This window comes from Prorops nasuta, unplaced genomic scaffold (genome assembly GCF_024137725.1).
Source record: "Prorops nasuta isolate Cenicafe-Biocafe unplaced genomic scaffold, Cenicafe_Pnas_1.2 PNAS00014, whole genome shotgun sequence".
Lineage (NCBI taxonomy): Eukaryota > Metazoa > Arthropoda > Insecta > Hymenoptera > Bethylidae > Prorops > Prorops nasuta.
In genome coordinates, this window is record NW_027116811.1 from 5148973 (window position 1) to 5170232 (window position 21260).

The window sequence follows — 21260 nt, forward strand, 5'->3', positions numbered from 1 at the left end:
GACATTTTTGAAAATTCCATTTCACAAGTTTCCCGGAAAATAAAAAATTGTCTCAAAAAATTCTGAAAAAATTTGAGAATGTTCCTCGAGCGATTCTAAGGCATTTTTGTTTTTATGAATTTTTTTCTAAAGACCATAGATTTCGAGAAAAAAGTTGATGAAGATTGAAAAAAAAAAAGTCGTTTTTTCCGCCATTTTGTAAAGAAGCGATGGTTCAAGGTCAACAAAAAAATTCCCTGTTAAACTTCAACTCCCATGATCATCTTTGATCACGGTCGCAAGGTGATATCTTCACCGTAACACTTCGAAAAAAAATCCTAAACATTTTTTTTTTCGAAAATTTAGGTGTTTTCTATGTTTCAATCGAGCATATCTCTTTTCCTGTGAGTTTTATCATGATTCTGGCAACAGATTCTGAAAGAGCATGCAATTTTACATCAGAATATGTGGTTCAAGAATTTTTTCAACGCCAATTACATAGGAAAAAATCACTTTGAAGACGTGCAAGAAATTTTGACATTTTGGACGTTAATGGGTTAAGCAGTCAATAATTAACAATGCTGGTTTAATTTACTTGGCTTAACAATAATATATATATGTCCCATATTTAAAATAAAAAATTGCATGAATTCAGGTATAATTGGCAATGTCGCTATAACCGAATAAGAAGCTTAGATAATATAAAGATTTCAGCGTATAATAAATGAAGACGCGTAAGATTTCTTCATATGTATATATTTTGTTACAGTCCATTATTTATGTAGTTATTTTCTTTATATATATATATATATAATTACATATGTGTAATCGTATAAATAAATATGATGCAAATATTGCGCACACTTTTTCACATGAATTTGAGTCAAGTTTACAGCATCTTTTTGTCACTTTGATCGCCAATAAATTATTGAAATTATAATTAAATTTCCAGTAAATTAGTTATCGTCAATGATAGACCAAATAATGAAGAAATATTGAATATTTTATTTGCGACATGCGTTGTTGTCAAAGCAAAGACTACCTGAGCACTCATAAGGGGCGCTACCTTGCTGCAAGGGATGATGATGAGTATTGTAAATTTGAGATAAATCTGATGTATACCTGTCTATCTGGGATGCTACTCATATACTATATGATATTGTAAGTAAAAATTTGAACATATAAAAATTTGTTGTTATATATAGTATGGAATAAATAAAAGCTATATTGCAGAGTGTTTTCATTGAATATTGTGTTTTATTATAAGTTATTTAATTTATGATATTTAAAATTTTTCACTTTTGTTTATTATTGTGAGTTTTTGGGTATTTATTATTAGGTTCACTATCGTGTTCAATGATTGTTTTTGGCTGTGTCTTTTTATAAGCTGGTGTTATCCAATAAGGATTTTGCTCAGCTTCTTTTGCATATTTTAGAATTGCTTCTCGTGGGTCTTGATCGTCCTCTATTCTTTTACTATGTCCAAGATTTTTAATTACGTAAGAACTGAGAGTTCCTCTTGAGAATGCAACTCTTCCTCCTTGACCTGAAGTTATAGGTAAATCGGGCCGACGAGATTTAATTGGATTAAGGCGATCTTTTTCCATTTGTTTTCTAATCGATTTTGGCCTGTCTTGTCTAAATAATGGTAATGCATGGGGAGTGATTATTTGTTGGGTAGACATAATTTCTGTATGCTTTTGCTTGAGATGAGTTTTAGCAACGTATAGTTTGACCCCTCTCATACTCTTCTTTACCCAGATAACAACGTCTGAAACCTCAGGTTTAATCACGACGTGATATGCATATATTACCGCATAATGCTTTATTTTTGTGATCAGATTATGTTAAAACATAACATGTTAATATTAATGGTCTATAATGTCAATATGATCCTGAGCTTACATCGTGACATTTACTGACGTATCGTGAGGACATGCTATGTTCTACATTTCACGTCATATTGTAAGAAAAAAATGAGATCATATAATGATAATAATATGAAGATTGCTGTCGACACACCATGAGTGAATTATGAGTACATTGAATGTAATTGTGGTAATACATTTAATATTTTCAAATAACGAGTATTCAAGAAGCAAGCTATATATCGCTATCAGCGCTACAGCACGTACATTTTTTTTTTAATTAATGTGACCGATAAAATTACAGCCAGTCGAAATATATAGACAAATGGAACTTTGCTACTAACTAACGTCAGGCAGTGTAATGGACAAGGTATCAGTCTCATTATTCCAACGACCAGCGTTCAAGACCCACCAGGGAAAACGATTTTTCATCAGCAAAAGTACGGTCAAATCATTTGGACATCAAAAATGAAAGTAAATTTGATTAAATGCAGAGCGAAAATGTTGCAACGCCGGCGTTAAAAATTGAAGAATTATCCTACATCGGAATTCAACATTTTCTATCATTTAATGATACCTCACGACGTGAGTGCAATCTGAGGTACAAATGAGTCCTCATCTGTGCCTATTTTTGACATCACGGAATACTGCATTCTGAGGACAATATGACAACATTACGACAGGATTTTGCTATCTGGGTAGATCATAATATGACTTGACTATGCCATTGCCACAGCCAAGGAATATTTGATTGAGCTTAGGATGCCACAAAGTTTTAATAACATGTGAGTTTGTTACTGAAATATGTTTCACTAAGTCAAAAGTATTTGTATCATAAAATAAAACTCTACCAGCTTCTTGTCCCTTACTTAAGGACTCTCCTGTAACAACTATTGAGTCATCTGGGCTAAACATACAATCTTTAGTGTCGTATCTAGAGAATACATTAGTTGCTTGAAATAAAGGTGACTTAAATGATCTTAAATCCCAAAGTTTAAGTGTATCATCGCAGCTTCTTGTTGCAAGTTTATGTCCCAAATAGGAAAAGTTTAAAGTAGATATTTCATTATCTTTAGCATGGACTTTTCTTAAAATCAGTGAAGGATTTACAAAATTCTTTCTATGATCCCACATTTGTATAGAGCCATCTATATATACAACCACAGGCAACAATATTACCTTCTTTATTATAACTACATGTGGTAGGAATGGTTTTAACTCCATTTTTGGCTCTACACTTAATAATACGTTTATGACCACGTGGTCTATAAAGAATCCAAATTCTGCATGTACTATCCTGGGAACATGTCATGTATTCTTCTTTAGTAAATGGATGCCAACAACCACTGTTTAATTCAGCTGTGTGTCCCTTGGTATATGCCATATCAGTGATATATTGATCACCTTTTACTGTTTCAAATTTTTCAAAATCATCTCTATCTAAAACTTTTGCTTGGGCTGCACCAGATATAACTAATAAAACATCGCCAGTAATTGAGTATTGCAAACATTTAATTGTATGATTTTCACATGGTTGTAAAGTTCTGAAGCTTTTTAAAGAAGTGTCCATACCAGCAAAATCCCAAAAGGAGACATTGTAATCAATTGACCCAGAAGCCAATCTTGCTCCAGATGGATCAACTGCAACAGCTGTTATTGCTTTTAGCCCATGTGTTTGTAGACACTTCATGACTGCAAGGAATCTAATCTGCTAATGATATTTCTTCATTGTCTGACTCTTCATTGTCATTGCCATTATCATTCTTAAACTGCAGATTTGTAGCTTTTGGAATGGGGGGACCAATCAAATTATCGTTTTCTTTTCCTTGAACAGACTCATTTTAATTACTCTTTTCACCTTTATCCATATTTGTATCAATTTCTTAAATCAGGTGCTGCTTTAGGCAAAAATGAAACGGGAAATTGCTCGCTCATATGGGCCACTGGGGCCTGGGGATATGCGGATTGCGGGGTCTTGCGGCAATCCCCGCCGGTAGGTGGCGTTGGTGATCGCCGATGTTTCTCAGGTGTTGGGACTCCCCAGCTCACCGTTGAGTGGCGTCACCTATACCGGGTGGATAGGGTGAACTGCCGTAATGAAAGGATTAGTAAACGGAATATACTTACGTCACATCCTACAAATTTTATAAAATCAACGTAATTACATAAATCTGCTTATTCCAGAAAGTTATATCTTTTTATTGATAATAATAAATGCAAAGATTTTACAGGATCATTGAAATATATTAAATTCCAGTTTAAAATTTATCCAAATATATCGTGTCTTCCTTCTAAATATTCACAAGAATACTTTTTTCTATTTAATCTGAAATATTACTCACGCCGTTTTTGTTTCATTTGATTGTTATAGTGGATAATTATGCTAACAATATATATATCTCATTAAATAAGTTTAGTAGAAACTCGTTTGCACTGTAGGGATGGTCACGCAGATCTGTTACTAATACCTAATGAGTTTTAGTAAAAATAAAAACAATACGCCCTCATTTCTTAAAGACAGAAATTTCCTAATATACATACGCGTAACCTGTTAGCCCCTCAAGTGCCAGCGTCGAAGATTTGGCCAAGTCCAAAGGTAAAGATCTGTGACATGTACAGCTAAGGGGTTGATAAACATTAAGAACTGGCCGCATTAAAAAATAAAAGGGAAGAAGACAGAGAAGAGACATAAAATATAGATACGCAGTGCCTGTTGATTTTCTTAAAAGCTATTTTAAAATGGTATGCTCTTTGTATGATGGATTATTTTCAACGAAACGTCGAGACGAAGTAAATATCAATTATTTCCCTCCCCTCGAAATTACGTGGACGATTGTTCTCCAATTTGTAGCAGACGTCTTAAAGTTATCGAAACTTATTAGTAGCTATCTTACGTTCAATTGACTCATTTCTATAAAAAATAACTTATTACTTACAAAACACTATAAAAGAAATTACAAGCTCTTTGCGTTTGCATCAAGATGTTTTTTCAAAGATGCGCGTATATACACACAATTGACGTTTTTGTGTCCTATTCTCCAGACAATTTTAATACGTTAAAAGAGCATCGCATCAATAAATATATTATATAATATGTATATCGTATATAATGAGTAAATGGTGGTGGTGCGTACGACGCGTTTTCACGCGGGGCTCGAAGAGCCACGAGCAGAAATACTATTACTTAAATCTGATAGAAAAGTTTAATGAAAGGCCCTCGACATTGGTAACATATTCGATCCTCGGCGCGCTATACGGGGTGGCCAAGACGACCCGCAGAGAGGTATAAGACACACATATATATGTACTCGAGCTATGTTTGTAAATACTATATATATATATAAAAGTTCATCATCGCTCTTCCTATGCGACATGGCACTTGTTCATTTGGCCCTGGGTCTCCCTAGTCACGTGATCAAAACAATGGAAACGCGACTCGTTGAGCGTGAATCTCACGAGCAGCACGTTGGTCCACGTCAACAGCCACGTTGCTCTCACGTCTCCAGTTCAAAATCCTGATCGCTATCTCTGCCAAGCAGCCTCAATCGTTGTTTGCTCTTCGCCTTCTTCGCCTTGAGTTGCGCATGTTTCTTCTTCTTCGGCTTCGGCGTGATTTCGCAACTGCACCCGCTACGCACCCTCACGTAATCCAACGCCCACGTTTTTCCACCAGCCGTGTCGCCCTGGAATGGCGGGAAACGGGACTCTTTGCTGTGGTGATGCCTGTAACGTTCCTGAAAGGTGGAAAAGGAAGGATGATATAATTACCGTGCTTGGAATATCCACCAATGTAAAAGTTCTGCTGATAAAGTGAGATGTACGAACCCTCTCGAGGTTTTCAATGATGGCGTAGGAATAGGAGAATTTCTGCACGCATCTCGATTGATTGCTGAACTTCCGGTCGACGAACCTGCAGGGTTTGTCGAGAACGTCGGGTCTGCAAGAGTACTCGTAAAATCTTTGCACATTATTGCCGTCCCTGTAGAGCTCCACGTACATGTCCTCTCGATTCCGACCACCGAGTGGCTCCACCATCTCCTGGATCGACGGACAGCAATCGACCCCGAGGCCATTTTCTCCAGCTTCCTCCCGCAGAAGCATCTGCATTTCTCGGTAATTCATTCGCTTCTCCGTCGTATCCTCGAGGAACCTGTTGACAAACAATTCTGGTTACTGGATGACGTCACGCGTCGTCGAGCTCGCTAGCAAGATGGCGCGCACGCTCACCGGGAGATGTGTCCTTTGAAGGGACGTTCCCTCGACTTGCGGGAGAACAGGGATATGGTCAGATTGTTGGCGGCAGCGAGCCGCGGGCACAGGACTGCGGTCAGCCAAACCACCTGCGAAGAAAACAAATTTAACCTGTCTGCGTTAAACGGTCCGGAGATCGACCAACCCAAGTGATCCTCCGAAATACAATCGAGCCGCGGGATTATACCCACGGAAATTAAACCCGATATTTAATTTTAAGACTACTATAAAAATTACACCTTATGTTATTGCCAAGCCTGGTCAATGTCCGCGCGACTTTGGTATTCGTATATAAATATATATATATGTACTACATTATTACGCTTTAACGGGCAGGATTTATTTTATTAAGTCGGTACCGAAGACACGGGAATCGATCGTAATGCGATATAATATCGTAAATCCAGTAAAATCTCACCCGAATCTCAATTTGGATGGCTCGTTCTTCCAGGACTCGATTTATGGGAGCCAACTGATAAGATAAGGTGGCTTTAATTCGGTATATATATATATATATATTCTCGAGGGTTCGATCGGTAAATCGCAGCTCACGGAGGAAAATTGTATCAATAAACGGATGCAGAATCGTCTCACGTAGTATTTATTCAAAGTGTTGCGTCATCGAGCACCGAGTAAGAAATGACCAAGGTGTTTTGTTTGGAACTAATATACTATAGAATTGCGATCGTATGCGTGCAGAGTGCGTGTGTACATGGAGGAGAGGCAAATGTTTCGCGCGATAACCTCTGCGGCTGTGCACAACACAACGCGGACCGAGTCGAGTCTTTTACGAGTGCAAACTGCGAATGTCCCGTGGTGAGCATTCTCCTTTACGATTGGTCCCCCATTTTTCCCCATTATCGATATTACGCTCAGCCATTGGTCGACTCGAGCCAATATTTTCCGCGAGAATCTCTCGCACCTAGTGTTTTTGCCGTTACGTTATTCTCGTTGTTCCTTTCCGCGTGATGCGAATAGTTTCATCGGTGACCCGAAACAACATTTTCACACGAAAAAAAAATATGTCCTGTGGATTATTCGCAAAGTTTGATGAGAAAATTGTAGGAAAGAAAGATCAAAGGGTTTATTGGAAGATTTTCAAAAAGTAGCACACTTATCTTTACTAACTCGAACATAAAGTTCGGATTAATAAATTATTTAAAACAAAGACAAAAATATAAGGCCCTTTTTACGTGATAATCTTTACATTGGGACTCCTTACTCGAGTATCTCGTAGTACTAGGAACTGGAAAATCATTTAATAGTGAAACCTACAGGAAAGAAAGAAAAAGTTACTTGTAGTGTCCTTCCTTTCCAATAGTTGCAATTCTCTTTGTAGGTTGTATTCAAAGTCAAATCTTATAAACAAGATCGCCTTCAACATACGTTCGTTTCTTCTTTCATCTTTAGGAGAAAATAACAATTGATATGAGGTTTTTATTTATAAAATCTGATTGCGAATATCGTTCTGTATCTCCTCCTTCAAGCTTTCTCCCGTTGAAAGGGAGCGTTTGTCGAACGCCAATTCAAATTCGTTTAGTTTTATTTACAAACAACTCCCCCCCCCCCCCTCCACCCCTACTTCTTGCTGTATACAAACAAAATCCACATAGTTTCTTTACAGAGTTCGATGAAAAACAAGAAACTAGTCACTAAATCTGCATCAATATTCTCCACGAATTTCTCGGGACTAGAAATTCTGTCTTCAAAATAGTAGCTCTCCTCTCGACAAAAATCTGAATTGAAATTGAATCGAGAAACTCATTTATGCACAAACCGTACCAAACCGAATCGCTCGTAGGTCGATTTATACTATACGGCATCAGACCAGCACGACACGGCACAGCACCGACCGACACAGCACGGCAAATTATATGTAGCATTTATACTATACAGCAATGGACCGGCATAACCGGCATATCAAAATAAATTTTTTATACTCCAAATCCATTGCTGTTTGCTTCAAGACGCGTCAGTCCGTGCCGTTTCCTGATTCAAACTATCCGGCAGACACCTTCATGACCCGACAGCAACCTGCACAGACCGTCAAAACATTCTTTGCCAGAATGTCGGTCGGTTCGCGCCGGTCGGCACCGTTCTGCTGCTGTGCCGTGCTGGTCGGTTGACGGTCAATATATACACACTCATAAGAACACGTATGATTAAGTTTTGTCGTGCCGTGCCGTACTGGTTTGGTGCCGTATAGTATAAATCCACCTTAAATCCATCTTAAGTTTTACCAGAGATTTTGATCGAAGAAAAGCCACTAATAACACTGCTCCCCCCATTCCTACTCACTGGATACAAACAAAAACCACGTGAGCCATTTGCAACGTTCGATAAGGCAGCAGCACGTGCCAAGCGGAGGTAGCGAGATTTACAAGTCGAAACTCGAACGATGAGTAACCGAGGTGCGCGACAGTGATGATTTTTCTTCCAATATAAAGTAAACAAGTTGGAGCGTTGGACAAACGACAAGAATCGAGTACCTGTTAGAGATAGCGAGGAGCAGTGAAAGCTCCTTGTCACGATTTGTACACCGGCGAGATTCCTTGTTTATACAGCGAATGCTTTTCTCTCCCCTCCTATCCCTTCCCCCCCCCCCCCCATTCTCTCTCGCGCGCTGTGATTGACGTGTACAAATATTTACTCGTCTACTCGGCTGGCCATCCCCGTTCCTACGGCGCGAGATTCAAACTCGCGTTCACAATTATTTAACGACGCCACCTGAATATTTTAACAACCAATTAACAACCTTTCCACGCGCTGCATTTTTTCTACGACTCGACGTGGACAGAGCCTCTCTCTCTCTCTCTCTCTCTCTCTCTCTCTCTCTCTCTCTCATTGGACCAGTTGGCGTGATTCTAAAGTCAGTTTAACGATGTAAAACGACGGTAACCTCGAGAGCTCCTACCACCGACAAGTTCTATTGGCCAATCAAGGCAAATATTTAAAACGCAGTTAGCTGGAGCACCTAATGTCGCGTAATCACCAATCAGCTATGTTAATGTATGCAGCGGGGCGCCAAACGTCAAATATCACCTAATTAGTCCCGGATCCTGCCTCTACCGCTTTGCACTCGCATTTATTTTTCAGATACCACAACTTCTGTGATCTGGATCGTGACGAATTTTGAAAAAAAAAAATACATTATGATATAAATGAAATGTATAAATTTGAAGAATTGTTTCGAAAATGGAGTGAGTTTGTTTGATGCAAAGTGGTGGTACCATCGAAGATCCTAACGGATGATCCGATACCAGAGGCTAAATCCACCCATACCTTTCTAAACCACCTTTTCAGATACCAAAACTCCTAAGATCTGGATCGTGACAAATTTTGACAAAAAATATACATTACGATGATGATGAAATTGTATAAATATGAAGAATTTATTTCTCAAATGCACTGACTTTGGCTCGATGCAAAGTGGTGGTACCATCAAGGATCCTAACGGATGATCCGATCCCAGAGGCTAAATCCACCCACGACTCGCTAAATCACGAAGGTAAACCCGAGGTACGCGTTGCGCGGTTGGATCGAGCCCTTTTCCTTTTCTTAAGGCTATTGTATAATTCGCGATGTATCGTTATAAAATTGTTTTAAATTACAGGCTGCGCAACGCGCGATCGATGCGTTCCTCGATCCAGGGTACTTGCTTTATGGCTCCTATAGGAATTTTCTTCCTCGGATTTGAATTTATCGATTGAAATATCGAATAGGACTGCCAACAGAGGGCGTTGGTGCTCTCGCGCGGCTTAGGCTCCTTTAATAAGGTGATGTGTGCTCGTGGAGATAAGGGAGGAGGTTGGGAGGGGGAGGGGGGGGGGGGTGGCGCCTATCGCAGCGTGGGCGACGAGGATTTAGCTGGAAAGGGGATCGTTTGGTGCGATCAAACGGCTCGGGGAAATCCTCGGAGTTGTACGGTGCGTTATTTATGAGAAATTGTGCAGGCGCCGATACTTTATAAGCAAAGACGTTACGTTATACCCTCGTCCCTTTAATTCTTCATCATCGTACGTAATTTCTCTCGTGCGTGAAAAAATTCAACTGTTTTTTATTTAATAATTTAAATACTATTGCGATAAACGTAGAGTGGTTTTTTTGTATAAACAAAGGTTTTATTCTATTAATAATATTATATTTAAAAAATTCGTTCTGATTTGAATAAAATAATAATATTTTTGGTTCAATTATTAATTTATTAAAATTGAGTAAAAATTGAATTATAAAGTAAATAAATTATTGCATTAGGAATATTTGAGGCTTGTTTAAGTCGAATCGAATAATTTTGTTTGAAGCGTGTGCGAAAGTTCAAAAATTGTTTGGATCGCTAGAAATATAATTGCGATAAATATAAAATGGTATTTTGTACAAACAAATGCTTTATTCAATTAACAATATTTAATTTTAAAAAATTGGCTCTGATTTGAATAAAATAATATTATTTTTGGTCCAATTAGTAATTTATTAAAACTGATTAAAAATTGAGTCATAAAGTAAATAAATTATTGCATTAGGATTATTTGAGGCCTGATTAAGTCGAATCAAATAATTTTCTTTGAAGCGTGTGCAAAAGTTCAAAAGTTCTTCAAATCGCTAGAAATGTCATTGCGATAAATATAAAATAATTAATTCATTCTGGAGAACTGTAAGAGTGCAGCGATTTCTGTGAAAATACCGTAGGAAAATTTTATCTCCATCTTATATAAAACGTGGGCGATTAAGATTTAGATAGAAAAAAATATCATTTTGTTGGTATGGAAAAGCTTGGAACAAATCGCTGCGTTTGACTCGTGAGAAATATAGCGTGACGTCTATATATATATTAATGCAACGTTAGCGAAAGTCATCGGATGATTATCATTAATAACCGAAGAAAATCTCAATTCTCCAAGAAGCACAAATCAAATTGCAATAAAAATCTTAAGGAATAATTGATTCATTCAATCGAACTATAAAAGTATAATTCCTATGAAAATTCCGTAGGAAAAATCTTATATAAAACGTGGGCGATGAAGATTTAGATAAAAAAAGATCATTTTGTTGGTATGGAAAAGCTTGGAATAAATAGTTGCATTTAATTCACGAGAAATATAATGTGGCGTCTATATATATATATATATCCTATACGAAAAATATATATTAAAGCAACCTTAGCGAAAGTCATCGGATGATTATCATTAATAACCGAAGAAAATCTCAATTCTCCAAGAAGCACAAATCACAGCAATAAAAATCTTAAGAAATAATTGATTCATTCAATCGAACTATAAAAGTATAATTCCCGTGAAACTTCCATAGCAAAAATCTTATCTCCATCCTACACAAAACGTGGGCGATTAAGATTGAGATAAAAAAAAGATAATTTTATTAGTATGAAAAAGCTTGGAACAAATCGCAGCGTTTGACTCGTGAGAAATATAGTGTGACGTCTATATATATTAATGCAACGTTAGCGAAAGTCATCGGATGATTATCATTGATCATCGGAGAGAATCTCGGTTCTCCAAGAAGCGCGAGTGGCATTGCAATAAATATGTTAGGAAATAATTGATTCGTCGTTCTCGCTCACTGTACATAAAGGTACGATTTCTGAAGATAGCGGAAAGTTTTATCTCTATCTCTCGAGCTTATGCGAATCCAGGAATCCAATGTCCTCCACTGCTTTAATACCGGCGTTACCGCATTCCCTGAGACAGATCGTAAACGTTGCTCTTTACAGACTTCTCGTATCCGTGGACGGCAGTCGAGTTAAGTACTCGTTCATAAATTTATAAATTTTGCACGAGACACACCCCGGTGATTCTTTTGATGCTACCTCGTGATTTATGTGCTTCGCGAGCCGAGGAGGAGCGAGCGGGTGGCGCATTGTTCCTAAATGTGCCATCATCAGGCGTTTATCATCGGTGCTCGGTGCTCGTTACGTTCGACTCGCATGGTGCGGCGTGGTAGCAGGCGAATCTGCTGAATGTCGTCTTATATATATATATGTGTGTGTGTGTGTGTGTATATAAGTATGGGTGTACAATTGGGTCGAATCTACGAAAGAACGCTCGCAGTGCAGCTCGAGGAATCCGTTTGCATCACTGTACGCTCGCCTCAACGCCACATTAATCATCATCTCCTCGCGAGAGGAGCGTTCAAACTCTATCAGGCTATTTCGTCATCATGCTGAATTCCCGGTATATATATGTAATATCAAAAGCTATACAAGTCGTGCGAACGGTTGATAGGACTCGTCGATGGGATGGAGGATCGTTAGCGAGGTTATTTTTGTAGGGGAGTGAGTAATGTGTCGGATTGAGTCCAGGAACGTTCCAGGAATGTTCGTTCTTTGGTTTTGTCGGGTTAACGTGTAAATTAGCAATCGTGAGAGCGTTTGATCGCAGGTGTCGTTGGTGGGAGGGAGAATTATATGAATGATGTTATTTTAGTTTTGATGGAGGATGAGCAACGTGTCGGATTCAGTCCAGAAACGTTCCAGGAATGTTCGGTTTTTGGTTTCGTTAGTTTATCGCGTAAATTGGCAATTATGCAAATATTTGGTCAAAGGACTCGTCGATGGGAAGAAGAATCATGAATGATGTTATTTTATTTCCAAAGGATAATGAGCAACGTGTCGAATTGAGTCCAGGAACGTTCCAGGAATGTTCGGTTTTTAGTTTCGTTATAGTTTATCGCGTAAATTAGTAATCTTGCAAATATTTAGTCGTAAGACTCGTCGATGGGAAGAAGAATCATCAATTCTTGAAGAAAAATGAGTAACGTGTCGAATTGAGTCCAGGAACGTTCCAGGAATATTCATTCTTTGCTTTCATTAATTCATAACATAAATTAGCAATCGTGCAAACGTTAGTTCGCACAAGAATAATCGATCCGAAGAAGAATCATGAAAGATGTTATTTTATTCTCGAAGAAAAACGAGCAACGTGTCGAATTGATTCCAGGAACGTTCCAGGAATATTCCTTCTTTGCTTTCGTCAATTTATCGCGTAAATTATTAACGTTGTCTCGTCCATTGTTGAAATATCATTCTAAATTGCACAATACGCGAATGACCAGTAATGATTCGAAATCATGATTATACATATATATGTGTGTGGGTGTGAGAACGTTTCAACTTACCGCGACGAGGACGCTGAGAGCTTCAATTCGCATAGTAGCTGGCCAGGCCAGCGGGGAGGCCGTAGCTTGCAAGCTGCTGGGCCGACCTTGAATATCGATCCTTCGCGATAGCACGCGATCCGGGATCTGTCACTCTTCCCACACAGCGAAACACCGATAGTCCTCTCCCGGCTCCACGTCGATTTCTCGTGATCCTCCAAATAGATCCGGTGACATGGCTACCGCACCAATCTGAAAAACATCGTCACTCAGATAACGATCCTGTGTAGAGATGATCCTCTTATCTCCTCATTCCCACGTAATAATAACAATTACATAATATCCAATCCCTGCAGTTTGCATTGGAACAGAAGAGCAGAGTCAATAAACGGAAGACGTTGACGCAAATTACTGCGAAAATAGAGATTATAATCGCAAATGGACAGTCTCGTCTCTGTATCTTCCCGAAGAACATACAACTTGCGTCATCGTTGAACAAATTAGGAAATACGGACATTCTTGCGGAAAATATGTCGAACGTGTTCCGGAAATGTGGCAGAGATAAGGATGTGGAACGTGTAAAAGTAAATTTGTCACCTTTTAAGGTCGACTCGGAGTCACGAGGTAGAAACAGAGAGGGTCCGAGGAACGATACGCGAGGGAGTTGCTGGAAGATAAGAGTCGATGATTGTATACTCACGATTTGTCGGGGATTTGCGAAACACCTGTTCGTCCCGTGTATTATTATACACGAACATTGAGGATTCTCCGTGTCGAATCGTAAGTAGATGATGGTGTAGGGTTCAAAAGTTGCGCTAAATGCCAATGGGTATAAAAGCTCCGATGATGGACGTTGCGTTCAGAGATGTGATTGATGCATAAAATAATTGATAGACGAGCATATAGGAGTTAGGCTGATGCTTTTCATAACGACGCTATATTTGTTCATCGCGATTATTATTATACTCGAAATATTGCAGATTTTCCATGTCGAGTTGTGGAGAGATGATGAAGTAGGGTCCGAAAGTTGAACTAAATGCCAATCGGTATAAATAAAGTTCTGATGATGGGCGTAGTGTACAGAGGTGAGGTTGATGCACAAAATAATTACTAGACGAACATATAGGAGCTAGGCTAGCATTTCTGTTTACCACGTGTACTAACGTATTATTTTACACAACCATTACAGATATTCCATATCGAGTCGTAAAGAGATGATGAAGTACAGTGCAAAAGTTGCGCTAAATGCCAATCGGTATAAAAGCTCCGATGATGCATGGGAATAATAGACGATCACATAGGAGCTAGTCTAGCATTTTTGTTCACCACGTGTATTAACGTATTATTTTACACAACCATTACAGATATTCCATATCAAGTCATAGAAAGATGATGAAGTACGTTACAAAACTTGCGCTAAATGCCAATCGGTATAAAAGCTCCGATGATGGACGTAGTGTACAGAGTCTAGGTTGATGCATGGGAATAATAGACGATCACATAGGATCTAGCCTATCGCTTTTTGTAATGGCGCTGTTGGCTCGTTGGATCTAGGATCATTCATTATACGAGTTAATGACTCTGTAGAAATCATCGATTGGTTCGTAGGCGAGTCGCGACGCGCCTCTCACGATGAAAACACGCCTTCTCTCCTACTGAGGTGGTCGGAGCTGAACCTAACACTCGCATCGGTGTGCGTAAGATCGAGGCTCGTCTGGATCGATATTAGCGCAGAGAAAATCGCGTGAAAGTTGGTGCAGCGGGATTATGGATCGATCCAGAAGGATCGAGTTTCAGGTTTCTTCCGGTTATTCCACGTCGATCCAACGCAGAAGACTGTATTGGTCGTTGAGTTTGGTCCACGTGATAAATCAATCTCTGTCTTCTCGTGTAGGGTACGATAAAGTAAGAGTGCATATATATATATATATATACACTTGATCCATTCCTCTGTGCATACCCTGATGAACGTGACGCGACAAAATTATACCTATATATACCCAACGAGACTGATTCCATTATCCCTACCCCCCCAACCAGTAAAGAGCCTCGTCAGCGCTTTATTCCTGCCTCCTGTAGCAGTTTACAGCGCTTTGTCGCTCGTTGAATTTATGATAAACGAGCTACTTACGATTCCTCGATTCCCCAATAAGTACGGGACAAGTAATGGTGACGCGTATGCAAGGGGCGTTCGCCTGGAAAAACACCGAGTTTCCGTATACGAGCAGCTTAAGTCGAGCGAGAGACGACTGGAGTTTTGGTCGTTGTGGGAATCGATAAAAAAGGAGCCGGCCCTGAAGACATCGTAATCGGATTAAGGAAATAATTTTGGATTATCGCGATGATGTTAAGCGCCGACAATGATTTACCGGCTTTCGACGACAGTCGTGTTAATCCCTTTATCAAGCTCCTCCCATCCAGCAGTTTTATCGGATCTTATCGCTGTATACGAATGTCAACTCGCTCCCCCGTGTCATTCCTACATTCCTATTACACGTGTTTCGCTCGGTGTACCGATCGATGCCTGATAAGCTTATTCCTTCTTGGAGAACTTTGTATCAACCCGTGCACCAGCGTCGCGACTCGCGAGGAGACTATTGGGAAGTTTGCATTTATCGAGGATCTATGTGATGTTCTTTTGGGAACAATCATAACTTGAAATATATTGTTACTTTCATCAAGGAATCTCTTGGTTCTTGTAAAATCCATTATTGTATCAATGTTATTCCACATCGTAAATTCTTCATTGTGTTTGAAAGTAGATCTAAACGAGGCCAATTTCGAAATTGTTTGTTTCTTCAGGTCATATAATTTATTATCGATCGTGGCTGATAAGCTTAATCCTTGATGGAGAACTTTGTATCAATCCATGCACCAACATCGCGACTCTCAAAGAGACTATTGGGAATATTGTCTACTGAGAATCTGCATGGTGGTCGTGCGGGAAAAATCATAACTTGAGTTATTATTACCGTGTTAACAGGAACACGCCTGGAATAATTCTTCATTGTGTCCGAAAGTAGATCTACAACGAGGCTAATTTCGAAATTAGCTTTGGAGACAGTTGATCATTCAGATACACCGTTTGTCTCTCCGCGTCGTATAACTTACATAGAGCGATAATGAACGCAATTTATTACCGATCGAAGTCTGATAAGCTTATTCTTGGACGGAAAACTTTGTATCAACCGATGCACTAGAGTTGCGACCCTCGAGGAAAGTCTTCGGAATCCTCTTCATTGAGGATCTACGTGATGTTCCTTCGGAAAAAATCATAACTCGAGTTATTACTACCGTGTCATCAGGAAAACATCCTGGAATATCCCTTGATCCTTATAAAATCGATCATCACACCAATATAATTCCACATCATAAATTCCTCAGAGTGTCCAAAAGTAGATCTACAACGAGGCTAATTTCGAAATTAACTTTGCAGACCGTTGATCGTTCAGATACGTTTGTCCTCCGCGTCGTATAATTTATATAGAGCGATAATGAACGCAATTTATTACCGATCGAAACCTGATAAACTTATTCTTCGATGGAGAACTTTTTATCACTCGATACACCAGCATTGCGATTCTGTTCATCGAGGAATCACGTGATGCTCCCTCGGAAAAAGTCATATCTTCAAATATAATATTACTGTCATCAGGAACATGCCTGGATTATCCCTTGATCCTTATAAAATCGATCATCACACCAATATAATTCCACATCATAAATTCCTCTCAGTGTCCAAAAGTAGATCTACAACGAGGCTAATTTCGAAATTAACTTTGGAGACAGTTGATCGTTCAGATACGTTTGTCCTCCGCGTCGTATAATTTATATAGGGCGATAATGAACGCAATTTATTTACACATTTATCACCAGTGTTTTTCGTGGGTGTTGAAGATATTCGCTATTGAGAATTACGAGCGTCTCCACGTGGGCGATCTTCGTGCTTCTAGAATCATTTTTGTTTTGTTTTGTTTTCAACGTCCACCCGCGCAAGAAGAGAACTCTCGCGGAAAACTGGACTCCTCGAGCAGCAGGACAGCCTATCCGCGGATCGTCCGGCTCTTAATCATTCTCGATACAAAGTTGGCAAGGTTGAATTTATGTCGGTGAGCCAACTGTCCGTTCAGAAGCTTCCAATAAATCAAGCAACAATAAATTTATTATAATAGATGATTAGCCGCGACCCATTGTACGCCCACTCGACTTAACTACCTCTATACGCTCTTGCGCAATTCCCACCTTATTTTTCGTCCTCCGAACAACACTGCGGGAGCAATTTCAGATGACCCATTAATCATGCTAAATTTTCTATACCGAACCTTCCGCACCGCTTTCACGCGATTTATAAACGCGAGAAAATTGCTCGACTGCGGATTAACATATTCTCCAATTGTGTGTATATGTATATATATATATATATATATATATATACACATATAGATGTATAATTATACGCTTTAATTAATTCTAGGGGAGCACGCTTATCAGTACGAATCGATTCCGCGCAAATGTTTTTAACCAGTTTCGCCAGTTTTTCCCCTCGGCCGCGAGTATAAAAAGGAAAGAACGAAAAAGCTTAGCGGATATTTCTAGCTCGCGAATCGCATTTCGATATCGAGAGATATCGCCTTGGTTCCGCGAGCTTGTTATAAGAGAAAAAATGCTGAATTGCTTAATGTGCAATAAATAAGTGCACACAGCGAGTCCTTTGTCGGTTGGGGTCGAGTTTTAATCGTTGACTGGTTTGGTTGGTAGCCCCTGTACCTCCCTCATCGAGACGCACACGAGACTCGCACACATCCGGTACTGCGTATCCCCCGGACCAATCCCAGTCACGAGCGATACCAGGCGAATGAGCTTATCCTATCGCGAAACGTCCACTCCCGATTCGATCGTCTCAAACTCTCGATGTTTCACTCGTCGAGTTTATTCACTAAATTTCTTTTAAGAAAATTAGTCCCGCGACATAAATTCGAAAGAATACGATACCAACCGACGCGAATCTTAAGCGGATCTAAATGGAAAATTTACGAGTCATCCATAAGCAATTGGCGAGGATAAGAGAAACAATATTTCCCGTGAGCGTCCGAGTCTCGGGTTTCGAGTAAGAGATTATTTGGTCGCGACGCGATGATTTTTGATTTGCGCGCCGCCGAGGGGAACCCCCTGTGGCGCCCCGCTCATGCGCAGAAGACTATTTACAGCTACGGTGCTGCCCCACGTTTTTCTCGCCGCATTCTTTGTCACATTTTGTTCGCGGTAGATCTCGATGATAAAATGCTTGTCAGATTCATGATAATCTATGATTAATTAGATAAAATCGATTGAAATTTATTTTGAGTTTATGGCGTCCGAACTTGCTGTATGAGAGAGTAGTGCCTCGGTGGTATATATATAAGTACTTGACATCGATCCCTACCGTATATCTTGACTTTATCAGGTTTCGTTCGCTCTCGGTAGGTCCCAACAATAAAAACCTACTAAAAATTATGACAATCTATGATTAATTAAATAAAACCGATTGAAATTTATTTTGAGGTTATGGCGTTCGTACTTGCTGTAGAAGAGAGTAGTGCCTCGGTGGTATATATATATGTACTTATGACATCGAGCCTTACCGTATATCTTGATTACCATCTTTTTTCTTTTCTTTTCGACTATGCACGTCTCACAAGACGTATTTTGTAAATTTAACAAAAACATTGTTTATCGGTACAAACTTAAACCGATATATATATATATATATATATATATAGATAAACATTAATCATTACAGGTCCAGATATTTTAGGTTTAACTTCCGCCTAGCCACACCGAAAATTGTCATTAATAGTTACGGAGAATTTCCCTACAGTAGAGAAACAATCGGTTCGTCACGTTCGAGTCGATGCACCAGGCTCCTTTGCATGTTTTCCAGACGCACGCGTGTTCCTTCCCAGTGTGCAGAGGACTCGACGCGATATTAGCATAAACACAGACGTTAAACCCTGTCCCGAGTTAACGGCACGTGAAACTCGGCCACTAGCAACGCTGCGCCTGCGCAGTCAGGTAGGCCAGTCAGTTTGATCCGAAAAAAGAAAACTGCGAGAAGAGTCGGTGAGGGGGGGGGGGGGGAGTTCGACTAATCGAACACTGGAGCCGTGAGAATGAGCCACATTGTTCCATCGCTGGAAATTAATCCTTTTTAACCCAGTATTTACGAAAATACAATTGCAGCGATCCATCATCTTTGGAACAAGAGCGTTGACACAGGGATATTTTCAATTAGCAGTAAACAAGTGTGCGAGATATTTCGAGTGGCATAAATCCTAGGCAGGGGAGCGTGACAGATACACAGATACGTGGCAGGCTACTCATGTTTACCTTGCGTATGTATCCGTGTGTGTGTATAACCTCAAATGTCAACACCTTGTTTACGTTTCGTATCACCAAACTGCGTCCGGTCACCTCGACCCTTTCGCGTGTAAGAAATCGTAGAATTTTCTGCGCAATCTTTCAACCAACTTCATTATATATATATATATATATATATTCCAATCTCATCGTCTATCGCAGAGACGTTTTAATCACGGGTCGCGCCAGGAACCACGACTTGTCACTTTGCAATCTCCTGCAGCAACAAGTGAACCAACAGCTATATTATTCACGCTGTTTATATATTAGATTTTCCGCGTGGCATATCAAGTTTTTCTCTACTCGTGTCACATTTCGCTCGACACGAGTCCTACAAATGGCAAAATATTGAAACGTCGAATCTCGCTTATTCATTAAAAGCATAATTATCTCGTTATCATAGATCTCTCGATTATAATATATATGTAGTATATAAATAAACCATACGCCCAGTAATTAGATTTTAGTACTGATTTTTTAAAAATAAAATTTGAAATATATTTTCCTCGAAAAAAAGTGTAATTGCACTTTATTTATTTTTTTAATATTTGTTTTGCTGATCGAGTCAATTGTCGAATTTATCTAATTCCATTTTAATTTTCGTTCTTTAGGATTGTTTACCGTCTTCTTATTACGTGTAAGTGTTCATCGGCGGATTTGATTTTCAGTGGCACATCAAGTTTTTCCTTACTCCAGTCACATTTCGCTCGACACGAGTCCTACAAACAGTAAAATATCGAAACGTCGAATCTCGCTTATTCATGAAAAGCGCGTAATTATCACGTTATGATATAGATCTCTCGATTATAATATATATATATATATATAGTATATAAATAAACCACACGCCCAGTAAGTAGCTTTTGGTACTGATTTCTTTTTTATAAAATTTCAAATATATTTTTATCGAAGAAAGTGTAATTGCACTTTATTTATTTTATAAATATTTGTTATACTGATCGAGTCATTTATCGAATTTATCTAATTCCATTTCAATCCTCTTTCTTCCTAAGGATTATCTTAATTACTCACAGTATTTTTTTTACACGTAAGTGTTTTTTGGGAAATTTGATTTTCAGTGGCACAGCAAGTTTTTCCTCACTCCAGTCACATTTCGCTCGACACGAGACCTACAAATGGCAAAATATCGAAACGTCGAATCTCGTTTATTCATTAAAAGCGTAATTAACTCGTTATCATAGATCTCTCGATTTTAAATATTATTTAAATGATCTATACGACTCTGTACCGATCGAACAAATCTTTGGATATTAATGGCGGCAGTCGGATTATAAGCTCGCGTCTTTCCTCGTTTCACGATTCGCTCCAATTTCTATTCGAGATAAATGATTGCGGCAATGCATCACAATCGTCCTGGCGCCAAGAATCTTTCAATGACGCTTAATCATATTGGAAAATACAAGGACGGAATCTATAAGTTACCAAGAATATCACTTAACACGCTGCACTTAGCATATCGCTTATCTGTAAGAGTAAAATGTACGAGTGCATTTATAATGCATAAAATATGAACCTATATATATATATATATATACACCACAGTATACAGGTAGCAAGGATCACAACTGGGAGAGCGAAAGAGTGGTAATCGATGGTCTTGCTGACGAAAATTTTTCACTCTTAAGGGGTTGGATAAGT

At 39.0% G+C, this 21260-nt stretch overlaps 2 protein-coding genes across 4 annotated transcripts in view; both read right to left on the reverse strand.

Moving 5' to 3' along the window:
- Positions 1-1274: 1274 nt before the first annotated feature.
- On the reverse strand, positions 1275-4756 carry LOC136778707 (gastrulation defective protein 1 homolog). Its single transcript, XM_066735805.1, is given in 5 exon segments — positions 1275-1730; positions 2526-2999; positions 3001-3528; positions 3530-3550; positions 4742-4756. Coding segments are annotated over 5 exon segments (1494 nt in total).
- Positions 4035-21260, reverse strand: part of LOC136778332 (uncharacterized) — a 66757-nt gene continuing 49531 nt past the window's right edge. Inside the window, exons 1-5 of one of the 3 annotated variants that reach the window (XM_066735082.1) lie at positions 8339-8578; positions 6075-6187; positions 5845-5997; positions 5673-5784; positions 4035-5581 (exon numbers count right to left, since the gene is read on the reverse strand). In XM_066735082.1, coding sequence (XP_066591179.1) covers positions 5342-5581; positions 5673-5784; positions 5845-5997; positions 6075-6187; positions 8339-8386 — 666 coding nt within the window. In that variant the 5' untranslated portion in view covers positions 8387-8578 and the 3' untranslated portion in view covers positions 4035-5341. Of the gene's footprint in view, positions 5582-5672; positions 5998-6074; positions 6188-8338; positions 8579-13226; positions 13458-21260 lie in introns of those variants that run through there. The other 2 variants (XM_066735081.1, XM_066735080.1) reach the window with 2 other exon arrangements.